Consider the following 12,113-nt stretch of genomic DNA (forward strand, 5'->3'; position numbering starts at 1 on the left):
CTGAAATAGAATGACTTTAAATTAATTACAGAAAACTAAAGGAACCCTTTTGTAAATCACATTATTATAATGTTAAAGCTACTTTCCAATCTGATCTGTCCTAAGTTAGACTTTCACTGTTAGTTTTGAGAAAATGAGATGTAATCTGGATCTCTTTAAAGACAAGAAAACATCACACCAAATATGTGTGCATGTGTGTGTTTGTGTGTGTGCGTGCATGCACGTGTGTAATATGTGTAGAGAGATAGAAATGTGGCTATAGCTATATTCAACTGGGTCAAAACATTTAAATTGTCTCTTTTAAATACTATGCTATTAATCCATTCCTCATATTAGGGAAAATTTTCACCTCAGCTAATGATAGAATCTGTTTTACAACAATATTGTAACAAAGCACCAAAAATCTGGTAAAAAGAGACAGATTGGAGGTGATGATGGGAAGGGAGAAAGAGAATCTGAGAATGGGGGAGAGGGATAGCTCCAAAACGAGACTGGAGGCAATGCAGTCAGGAGCACAAGGGAAAGGTTAGCCTTGGTAAGGAGAGCCACCATGTCCTAGGAGCCTGGAGAAACGGAGATGGAGACTGGTGACAATGGAAGAGTGTGAAGGGAAGGTGAGGCAGCTTGAGCTGGCCTCATGCTTCTCTGGGGAGTAGGAACTGATCTCTACTGAGCTCTGGGGGAGTGAGATTGGAGTTGAGGGATTCAGACGAGAGCTATGGGGGTAGAGCGTGGGCTCATAGACTGAGGGCCGGAGGAGACCTTAGAGGTAGTTATCTGGTCCAACACCCTCATTTTACTGAGGAGTAAATATGAAATGTAGAGGATTCGAACGCAGATCTTCCTGCCTTTGTGACCAGCACTCTATCCATTACACTAGTAAATGAATAAGTAAAGCATTTGCTAAGTACTTACTGTGTGCAAAGAGCTGTGTGAAGGACTGGGGATAAAAAGAAAAATCAGACAGTCCCTGCCCTCAGCAAGTTTAAGCCACAAGTCAGCTGGAAGGTGCCAAGGCCTCTGGTGACAAGAACTTGCTTTTCTGGGTCTTCAAAACCTGTGGCTATGGAGCAGTTTCTGAGTGGGCTGACTCCCCAGGATGATGGCTGCAGAGACCAGGCTCGAAGCCTGGCTGTTCCCAAGGCCCTTGGGCTCCTGGACTCTCTTCATCAGGATCTGAGAGGCCTTGGTGGTCAAGGTGATGGTGGTTTGACTGGATAGAATTGCTAGATTAATAATCGATAGATAAAAGGAGATCCACACAGGACGAAGACTCAGTTGAAGTCATATGGTATCGGTTCTTAGATCTGTGTCAGGTCTCAACTGTAGGGTTTTGTGCTTTCCTCTCCTAATTATCTCCTGTTCCTCCCATTTGTACTTTGTACATAGTTGTGTGCATGCTGTCTCCCCTATTAGACTGTAAGCTCCTTGAGGGTAGGGATTTTTTTTTGCCCTTTCTTTGTATCCCCAGCATTTGGCACATTGCCTGATGGATTGACTCGGCAATGATAGAAATTGAGAAGACAGAGGTTAAAGATTATAAGTACGTCATGAGGTCAAGGAGTATGGTCAAATGAAGAGAGTGTTGGATTTGGATTCAGAAGACCTGGGTTCAAGTCTTGCCCTAGCACCTTGGGCAAATCATTTCCTGCCTTTAAACACCTCTGTTTTCTTGTCTGTAAAATAAGGGAGTTGGTCTACACAGCCTTCGAGGCCCCTTCCATCTCTAGCTCTATGATCCTGTGAACTACCTGTGACCTCTGGTACCTGTGATCCTCTGAATTTACCTGGGGGTAAATGTCCTTTCCTTAATGAGCCTCAGTTTCCTCATCTGTAAAATGAGCACCTTGAATTCAACAACCCCCAGGTCCCTTTCAGCTCTGTGTATATCCCCGTGGATGGGATTGGGGTTCCTTCCACCCCCTCCCACCTGCCAGCCATGACCCTTTGACCTCCCTGCTTTTTCAGGGCCTACTCAAAAGACAGCGAAAGCAGCTGGTTCCGTTCCCTCTTTGTCCACAAAGTGGATCCCCGGAAGGATGCCCATTCCACCCTCCTGTCAAAGAAGGAGACCAGCAACCTGTACAAGATTCAATGTGAGTGTCTTCCCCTCCCCTCCCCTCCCCTCCCATTCCTTCCCCTCTCCTTTCCTCTCTCCTCATCTTTTTCCTTCTCTTTATTTTCCCTCCCTATTGGAGCTTCCTAGGTTCCTTTCCAGGTAACAGGTAGAAACTTTGGATTTGACTCAGACATAGGAGTAAATAAGATGTTATTTTGTTAGGCTGACGCATGTCTACTATGTTGCTGAGAAATAGCCCAATGTATTGACTCCAGGTCTTAGAATCGGGAAGAGATGGGGTTCAAATTCTGCCTGACCTATATTGAATGTGTGACCCTGGTGAAGTCACTTCCAGGCAGCTCTCTAGGACTGTGAGCTCTCAATTGGTACCAGTGGAGTGAGCTTCCACACTGGGAGTTCCCTGTGCTGATAGAATCAATGTGTCTTGACCACCCCTCCCTTGACAAATAACAATGATGTGTGGATTTGCCCCTAAAGCCTTCCTCTGCCTGAACTTGGCGTCATGGCAACCTTGGGCTTTGGAAGGCTAAGTCAGCAGTAGGTAAGCTCTGCTAAGTTTTATCAATCAATTAATTAGAAAGCATTTGTTAAGCACCTACTATGTGCCAGACACTATTCCACATAGGGAAAGGCTTTGGGATAGGCTCAGTGTCCACTACGTGCCGGGCGCTGTGCCAAGTGCTGTGGATACAAAAAGAGGCAAGAGACATCCCCTGCCCTCAGGAGCTCAGAGCAGTGGAGGAGACAACATTCAAACAAGGGATGTAGAAACCAGCTATAGCAGGATAAATAGGGAATACTGACCGCAGGAAGGTATCATATTTTAGTGGGATTGGGAAAGGCTTCCTGGAGAAGGTGGAGATTTTGAAGGAAGCAGGGGAGCCAGTAGAGTGTATGGAGATGAGATCACTCCAGGCATGGGGGATGGCCACATATGATTCCCGGAGCTGAGAGATGGAGGGTCTTGTGGAACAGCCAGGAGGCCAGAGTCCCTGGATGTAAGAGTATGTGTCAGGGAGGAAGGTTTGAGAAGACTGGAAAGGGAGGAGGGGGCCAGGTTAGGAAGGGCTTTGAAGGCCAAACAGAACATTTTGTATTTGCTCCTGGAGGTGATAGGGAGCCACTGAACTTTACTGGTAGGGTTGGATGGGAGGGTGATTCTTCAATGAATGGATTAAAAAAAATTTCTTAACCACTTACTATGTGCCTAGCTAATAGAGATACAAAAAAGGAAGACAGTTCCTGTCCTCAAGGAGCTTATATTCTAAACAGGGGAGACAACACACCAAGGCCTGGAAGACCTGAGCTACATAAGTTGGCCCAGTAGCAGAGGTAGGGGATGGTGGGGTAATGAGGCAGAGCAAAGGGTGAGACATGGTGGTCTTCCATCTTATCCAAAGGGCATGGAGATGTTGACTCCCATTTCCTCTAAGGTCAATGAGCAACTAACCATGTGGTGAAGGGGAATGGCAAGGGCAGAGGGTGCTCCCTGCAGGCCAGGCCAGGCACACAAAGACCAAAGAGACAGTCATGGGATTAAGATTTAGAGCTGGAAGGGGCCGAAGAGGTCATTGATCCCCCCCATCCCCCTTCGTGTTACAGAGGAGAAACATGAGAAGTGATGTCCCTGAGGTCACAAAGATCGTGAATGTCTGAGGTGGTTTTTGACCCTAGGTCTTCCTAATTTCCAAGTCCAGAGCCATATCTGCTTGCTATACCTGAGCTGTCCCTGCTCTCAGGGAGCTTATATTCCTTCCATTGATATAATCATTCACACTCTTTATTGCCCATCGCTGGTTGTAGATCAGAGCCTCCTTATCCTCCTCCCTGCTTGTCTTTGGGACGCCCTGCAGTTCTGAGGCTCCAGAACTCACCGCCCTCCATGGCCACCATTACCCAGCATCACTGGAAGAATGCTGGTGTTAGAAAGAAGGACTTTTGTAATGGGGATGAGAGCGGGCCATTGGGAGCTTGAAGGCAGGGAATGCTGGGTTGTTTTTGTTTTAGTACTAGGGCTGAGGCCTGTGCCCATTCAATTCAGTCCACATTTTTAAGTACCTACTATGTGCCAGGCACTGTACTTAAGTTCTGGGGATACAAATAAGCAAAAAGACAATCCCTGCCCTCAAGGAGCTTATAAAGTAATGGAGGAAGACAACACACCAAATGAAGCTGAAAAGAGGTGGGGAGGGGCCACCAGGGGTACCCGATTATGTAGGAGGAGGATATTCTGTTGGAGGAAAGCTGTTGATGGCAAATGGAGAGTTATCTATAAACTACGTGCTGCTCATGTAGCAGGTGCTTAATGAATGCTCACTGATTACCTAATTGTGGAATGACCCAAAAGAAAGTCAGGTGGTCCTAGAGTCATAAAATGTGAGAGCCAGAAGGGCCCAAAGGGGGCTCTTGTCCAGGAATGCTGGGGTCCAGACCTCTCTCTCCTTCCCATTTGATTCTGGGCCTAGCTTGTGGTTCAACCTCCATGCCTACCCAGGGTAGGTGGACTGATGAACTGAGTCAGTGGGCATGGGCCTCTCTGACTTGAGCAGAGACTGGTCCTTAGGCTGGAGACTCCAGTGTCTGCTCTGTATGGGAAGGCCCTCCCAGCTTGCTGCCCCCTCCCTTCCGGAACACACATTCTTCTGGCCTAGCTTTGAAAGAAGCACAAATGCACATGGAAGCCTTTGAGGAAGCTGGGATGGGGAAGGGAATGCTCATTTGTTTGTTTTTACAAACTGAAAATAGGTCAGGGTTAATGAGTTCATGAGTTTTTCAAGTTTTAGTGAAGCTTCTGACCTCCTAAGTTTTATGAATGAATGAATGAATGAAGTAGCAGTTATTAAATGTTTGCTATGTTACATTATTACATACTATGTTACACATTTACTATGTTTACAACGTGGGTCATACAAGAACAAAAAAGACAGTCCCTGCCCCCAGGGAGTTTGCGTTTTCATGAGAGGGGGAATAAACATTAATCAACAAACATTTATTAAACTCCTTCTATGTGCTGGGCACTTTGCTAAGCACTGAGGACACAAATAAAGGAAAGAATTACGCCTCCCCATAGGAGTTCATAATGTAATGAGAGTGACTAAGTCTTTCAATGGATAGAGCGTTGGGCCTGGAGTCAGGAAGACCCAAGTTCAAATCCAGCCTCAGATACTTACTAGCTGTGTGACCCTGGGTAAGTCACTTCACCCTTGTTAGCCTCAGTTTCCTCATCTGTAAAATGGAATGCAATGCACTGATAATACTTTCCTGGGTATCGTAAGGAGGCTAAGTCTTGGGGATGGTGAGTAGAGCCTCATTCATCGTACCCATTTTACAGAGGCAGTTTCTTATTCTCTCTCCTGGCCTCCCCTCTATGCCTTTTCCTTTCCTAATAATAATAATAGCCTGTTTACATAGGCCCTTAAGCTTTGCTAAGCCCTTATATACGTTATGTCATTTGAGCCTTCATAACCAAGATCATTTTAATAATTCTAGCCAGTGTTTATTTCTATGGTGCTCTGAGGCTTGTAACATTTTACATGTTATCCCAATTGATTTGATTTTTAATATTTATTTCAGCGTTTTGATGGATGGTTATTTGGTTTATACCTTTTTAGAGAGGAAGATGTAAATCAGAAATGCCTAGCTTTGATTAAGGCTTAGCTGCCTTAGGCAAATCCCTTTGCGTCTGCAAGTCTTTGTGTGCACAGATGGCGTAGATGGATGGCCTCTTGGGGTCCTGGGAGCTCTGCCAATACTTAATAATGATGATGCTAGCTAGCAGGTACATCGCACCTACTATGTGCTAAGCTATTTACAAACTGATCTCATTTGATCCTCACAACAACCTTAGCAAGTAAGTGCTCTTATGATGTCTTTTTTACAGTTGAGGAAACTGAGGCACGTGGCATTGATATAGTGCCCGAAGGTTTGCAAAGTGTTTCCCATACATGAGCTTCTTTGATCCTCATGGCAACCCCATGAAGTAGGTACTACTGAGCTTTTCCTCCTCATTTTACAGATGGGGAAAGTGAGGCCCAGAGCAATGCAGTGGTTTGCTCAGGTTCACATAGCCACGAAGTGTCAGGGATGGGACTTGAACCCGGCTCTCTTCTTGACTGGCTCCAAGTCTAGCGCATTCTTGTGGCTGTTTCTGCTCGAAGTCACCCCCTCTGGAGCCCCATCTCTGTTCACCCGAGCCCCAGAATAACTGCTTCTTCTCTGATTGGCTTATTACAGTTCACAATGTGAAGCCTGAGTGCCTGGATGCCTACAACAGCCTGACGTGAGTCTCCTTCACTCCTTCTGTTCTTTCAGCCCTGAGGTGGCCAAGGTGCCCTGCCTGTCATCATGGCCACTGTGCCCACCTTCCAGGGCTGAGCCTTGTCCCCAGACTCCTCTTGCTACCACATTGGTTCAATCCAACCACCAGTTTATAAAATCCTTCCTGTGTGCCAAACACTGGGCAGGGAGTTGGGGATACAGAGACAAAGTATCCAAGCAGTCCCTGCCCTCCAGGGGCTTACATTCTATTGAGATGAAACATGTATCTGCCTAAATGAAGACAAAATGTATACAAAGTGATTTTGATTGTATTGGGTGGGAGAGGCTCATCCTCATGTAGCTGGCACTTGAAGTGAGCCTTGAAGGTTCTAGAGAGCTTTCCAGCCATGGGGCACAGCCTGTGTACAGGTACAGAGGCCGGAGATGGGATATGGTATATGGGGACAGGAAGGAGGCCTGGTAAGAGGGAGGAATATGTTATCAGCCTAGTTGAGGAGAGATAGAGGAGTGGGGGAAGAGAAAGAAAAGGTGAAGAGAAGAAGGGGTAAGGGAGAGAGGAGAAAGAAAGGAAGAAAGAAAGAGAGGGGGAGGGAAGAAGAGAGAAAGGGAGAGGCAGAGAGATAGAAAGGAAGAGGGAGGGAGAGAGGAGTGGGGAAAGAGAGGAAAGGTGAAAGAGAAAGGGAAGAGAGGGGCAAGGGAAGGAGGAGAAAGAAAGGGAGGGAGGAAAAAGAAAGGGAGTGGAAAGAGAGAAGGAGGAAGAGGGAGAAAGGGAGAGAGAGGGAGAGAGGAGTTGGGGAAGAGAGGGAAGGTGAAAGAGAAAGGGAAGAGAGGAGGGGGCAAGGGAGGGAGGACAAAGGAAGAGGAAGAAAGGGAGAGAGAGTGAGAGAGAGGAGAGGAAGGAAAGAGAAAAGAATGGGGGGGGGGAGGAAGAAAAGGGGGAGAGAGAATTCTAAATACAAAAGAAAAAAGCCACAAGTCTGGTTCCTGCCCCCTACCCCCCCCCATTTCATTGACTAGAAAACCAAGGCCCAGAGAGGTGATAACCTAAGTTGCCCAAGGCAGTAGAAATGGTAGAAGCAGGTCTTTTGTCATCTGGGATCAGAGCTGTTTCCTGCAGGGTTCCCAGGGCTGGATGGCTATGGAAGTGGGAGAGAAGCTCTTAGCCTCATCCTTCTCTGACCAGGCCATATACTAAGTGCCTGGAGAGAGAAGGCAAAGCCCTTCCTCATCCTCATTTTCCTTCTCTTTGTTTTTTTTTTCAGGGAAGCAGTGCTCCCCCAGCTTCACCTGGACCCGGACTACCCTTGTGCACTGGTGGGAAACTGGAACACCTGGTATGGGGAGCAGGACCAGGCAGGTGAGGCCTCAGCTTTTGCCTGGAGGACCAGACCTAGTGCCTAGCTTCTCCAGACTTCCCCCTTTCCTCGCCCCAGAACCCACCCCAACCTTCCCACCGGTGTCCCCTGCTTTTTGCTGGCTAGCTGCGCACTGAGCCCCCTTCTCTACCCCTGCCAGAGGGAACCCAGACATCCCTCTCCACTTTGACCCTTCTCCGAGGCCGTGCATCCTAATGACTCCCAGGCCTTGCCGTTTGGACCGTGGTTGCACTCTCAGGACCTCTGGTCCTTTCCCTCTGTGCGGTGGCCAGATTTTCTTACCTGTGTTACGTTCCTCCATGAGGACAGGGACCTTTCTTCTTTCTCTCTTTGTATCCCCAACACTTAGCACGATGATTGGCACACAGTAAGCCTTTAACAAATGCATTCATCCATTCATCGTCTTTATTTTAGACACTGAGGCTCAGAAGGAAGAGGAGCATAGAGTTTTACATTTCTGTGCAGTCATGTCCGACTCTTCATGACTCCATTTGGGATTTTCTTAGCAAAGATATTGGAGTGGTTTGCCATTTCCTTCTCCAGCTCATTTTACAGATGAGGAAACTGAGGAAAATAGGGGCGAGGTGACTTGCCCAGGGTCACACAGCTAGTAAGTGTCTGAGGCCAGATTGAACTCAGAAGAAGAGTCTTCCTGGTTCCAGGCCTGGCACTCTATCCACTATGGCACCACCTAGCTGCCCATTTTAATGCTAGAAGGAACCTTGAGGTCATCTGGCCCAGCCCTGTCATTTTCCATAAGAGAAAGCTGAGGCCCTCAAGGATGAAGTTACTTACCCCCTTACTAGACTCAGAAATCATAGAGTTGGGATTTGACATGGGGTGGCTGTGGGGCCTGCCAGAGGGTCATTTTAGAATCCAATGCCACCCCCAGATATGGCAGAGGGAGGCCAAAGAAGGGGTGAAGATCCCAAATTGGCTGCCCTTGGAACATGGGAATGTTTCTTCCTTTCCTTCTAAAATGTGGGAGTCATATTTTGGGATGGATGTCGGTAAGTTAGACCCTCCACCAGATGGCAGCCAGGATGGGGAATTGGTCCCATGCAATGGGAGAATCTGTTGAAGGAACTGGGAGCATATACTGTGGAGAAGAAGAGACTCAGGGGAGACGTGATCACTGGCTTCTGTTATTTTAAGGGCTATTATGGGAAAAGGAGTCAGTTGTGTTGTGCTTGGCCCCTGTGGGAAGAACCAGTAGCAGGGGGAGGAGGGTGTAAAGGAGCCAATTTTGGTTTGATGTCAGGAAAACTTTACTAACAGTGACATGTGAAGTGGTGAGCAGCCCCTTATTGGAAGTAAGCAAAGACTTGAAGAGCCTTTTTCAGGGAAGCTGACCCTGTATGTTTTCTGTGTTCAGGAGGCAGACTTACTAGAGAACTTTCTCAGGGTGGGAAGACAGGTTCTAGTCCCTCTTCTGACACCTTCTGGCGTGTGACCAGGCAGGGAACTTTGCCTGTCAGTGCTCTAGACCAGAGGTGTAAAACTCAGAAACTAGGACCATTAAATCCTACATAAGAATTCTTCCTGGCTAAATATTAACTTAGAAAACTGTACACCAATATTTTATCCATGTTCTATTGTATTTTTAGGGAAGCTGGGTGGCGCAGTGGATAGGACACCAGGTCTGGAGTCAGGAAGACCTGAGTTCAAATCCAGCTTCAGACATGTACTAGTTGCATGACCCTGTGGGAGTCACTTAACCCTGTTTACCTCCATTTCCTCATTTGTTAAATGAGCTGAAGAAGGAAATGGCAAACCACTGCAGCATCTCTGCCAAGAAATCCCCCAATAGGGTCACAAAGAGTTGGACACAACTGAAAGACTGAACAAATTGTATTTTTATTTATTTTGTTAAATATTCCCCAATTTCATCCTAATCCGGTTCCTGTGTTTGACACCTCTTATATAGACAACCTTCCATGACCAAAAGTTGAAGAGAAGGTGCCCATCTCAGTGGTAGAGGGAGTTTCTTCATGTGCGAATTAGTTCCCTATACCAGTGAAATTATGGGTCTGGTCTGTACCCCTATTTATGCATATGTTGTTAAGTCCCTCAATAGAGGGTAAGCTCCTCGAAGGTAGGGATTGTTTCATTTTTGTCCTTGTTCTAGATCTATGATCCTATGACTTAAATTTAAGAAAAGGCAAACAAAAATCAGTGGACAATAGGCTGGCACATTTTTGTCGTTCAGTTGTTTCAGGCATGCCCAACTCCTTCTGACTCCATTTGGGGTTTTCTTGGCAAAAATACTGGAGCAGTTTGTCATTCCATTTTCCAGCTTATTTTGTAGATGAGGAACTGAGGCAAAGAGAGTTAAATGACGTGCCCAGGGTCACACAGCTAGCTGCCCATGCGACCTAGCTGCCCATAATAGATCTTGCTGGCACATAATAGTTCATTAATAAATGCTTGCTGATTCATTGATGTTTTAGAGGAAATTCTTGTTCATGTCTGGGTTGGACTACATGACCTCAGAGGTCACTTCCAAAGCTGAAGGTCACTTCCAAAGCTAAGACTCTGATTCTTTTCTCCCCAGGCATTTCATAGAAACAGGTGACAGGGACCTAAAGGGGCTTCTCTATCTGAAGAATGAGCCCCCACCTATAGTGTCTCTGAAAAATGGTCATCCAGTCCTTGTTCTGCCCTTCATTTTTTAAAGTTCAATTTTAGGTATTTAAATGAAGGGCTTTGCAGCGATCCCTAGTCTGTTTTATCTGGCCAGAGCGGCTCTATGTTCCAGATGGCTGAGATCATTTTGAATCTCAATTCTGTCATTTACTGAATTGGCTGTTCTGCAAGCTTTGTCATCCAGAGATTTAGTAAGGGTCCTTTTTGTATCTTTATTCACAGAATTTCAAAGTTTGAAGGACCTCAGAAGCCAGCTAACCTACTCCATGTACCACAAAGAATCCTTTCTATAATATCCCCAATGAGGTCATCGAGCCTTTCCTCAAAAGCCTCCAGTGAGGAGGGGAACCCATTTCTCCGAGCTGCTGCCTCTTTTTTTGGATAGCTCCAGTTATTAGGAAGCTAAAATCTGCCTCTCTGTAACTTTTATCCACTGAATGAATGAATGAAAAGGCATTTATTAAGTGGTTATCATGTGCTGAGCCCTGTGCCGGGGGCTTGGAAATTGATTCATCAAGCAAGCAAGCGATACGTATTAAGTATTGGTTACTTACTGTGTGCCAGCCATTATGGAGTACTGGGGACACATATACAAAGAATGAAATAATCCCTGCCTGCAAGAAGCTTGCGTTCTAATAGTCAGGGCAAGTGTGTGTGTGTGTGTGTGTGTGTGTGTGTGTGTGTGTGTGTGCAGCATAAAAACAAAGGTATAAAAAGTAGTTCTACAAGAGAATTTGGGAAGGAGGGATACTAGAATAAAAGTAAAGATGGTCCCTGCCCTCAAGGAACTTGCATTCTAATGGGGGAGATAGCATGTATAGGGAAGTGATGGCCAAATTGCAGGGGTGTTTAGATTTGGAAAGTTGCAGGGATGTGAGTGGAGAAGATTAACCTGGCCTTTTCAAAACAGTGACAGAAATGATTTGATTTTCTTCCAGAATTGGAGGGTTGGGGGATTCAGGGGACACACCTGCAGTGTTGTGGTGGCTAGTGAGATTGTCTGAGAAAGAAGTGAAATGTGGTTGGAGCCAGACCCCAAATAAAGTGGGCAACTGAGGCAACTAGCAATCAGCTATCATTCTCTAAGACAGAGATCCAGGCATGAAAGAGTTAAGTTGTTCAGAGCTTGGATTCTGGATTGGTCTATATGTCAGTGGGTGAGATGGTTAGGGAGTCAATTGTTTTTTGTTTTTTATTTGTTTTGTTTTTTGGAGGGGGGAAGGCAGGGCAATTGGGATTAAGTGACTTGCCCAAGGTCACACAGCTAGTAAGTGTGTCAAGTGTCTGAGGCTGGATTTGAATTCAGGTCCTACTGACTCCAGGACCGGTGCTCTACTCACTGTGCCACCTAGCTGCCCCCAGTTGTTTTTATGGTTCTGCCCACTGGGGCCGAGCGGTACAACTCTAATCCCTCTTTCCCATGAATTGAGTGGCATTTGAAGGACGGACTTTGTTGCGGCCGTCATCATGGGGACTGATTCCCCAGCCAAAGGAAAGAGAACTCATGAGGGTCACAGTTCAGGGAAGCTGGGCGGTCCTGGGGCAGAAGATCTGGGAGGGACAGTCTGATGGGCCAAGGGCTCAGTATGTGTTTGACATTGTCTTTTACTTCCATCTCCTTACAGTACATCTGTGGCGATTCTCAGGAGGTTACCCTGCCCTCATGGACTGCATGAACAAACTCAAAGGAAACAAGGTAATCAGTCAGCAATAAGCATTAAGCATCATGTGCC

The 12,113-nt window shown here is 46.4% G+C and overlaps 1 protein-coding gene across 1 annotated transcript in view; it reads left to right on the top strand.

Annotated features, from left to right (window-relative positions):
- Window positions 1-12,113, top strand: part of NIPSNAP1 (nipsnap homolog 1) — a 44,976-nt gene that overhangs the window by 15,379 nt on the left and 17,484 nt on the right. The window contains exons 2-5 of the mRNA XM_036762538.1: window positions 1,969-2,096; window positions 6,314-6,359; window positions 7,621-7,715; window positions 12,006-12,076. Coding sequence (XP_036618433.1) covers window positions 1,969-2,096; window positions 6,314-6,359; window positions 7,621-7,715; window positions 12,006-12,076 — 340 coding nt within the window. The remainder of the gene's footprint in view (window positions 1-1,968; window positions 2,097-6,313; window positions 6,360-7,620; window positions 7,716-12,005; window positions 12,077-12,113) is intronic.

Source organism: Trichosurus vulpecula, chromosome 1 (assembly GCF_011100635.1).
Source record: "Trichosurus vulpecula isolate mTriVul1 chromosome 1, mTriVul1.pri, whole genome shotgun sequence".
In the NCBI taxonomy this organism is placed as follows: domain Eukaryota; kingdom Metazoa; phylum Chordata; class Mammalia; order Diprotodontia; family Phalangeridae; genus Trichosurus; species Trichosurus vulpecula.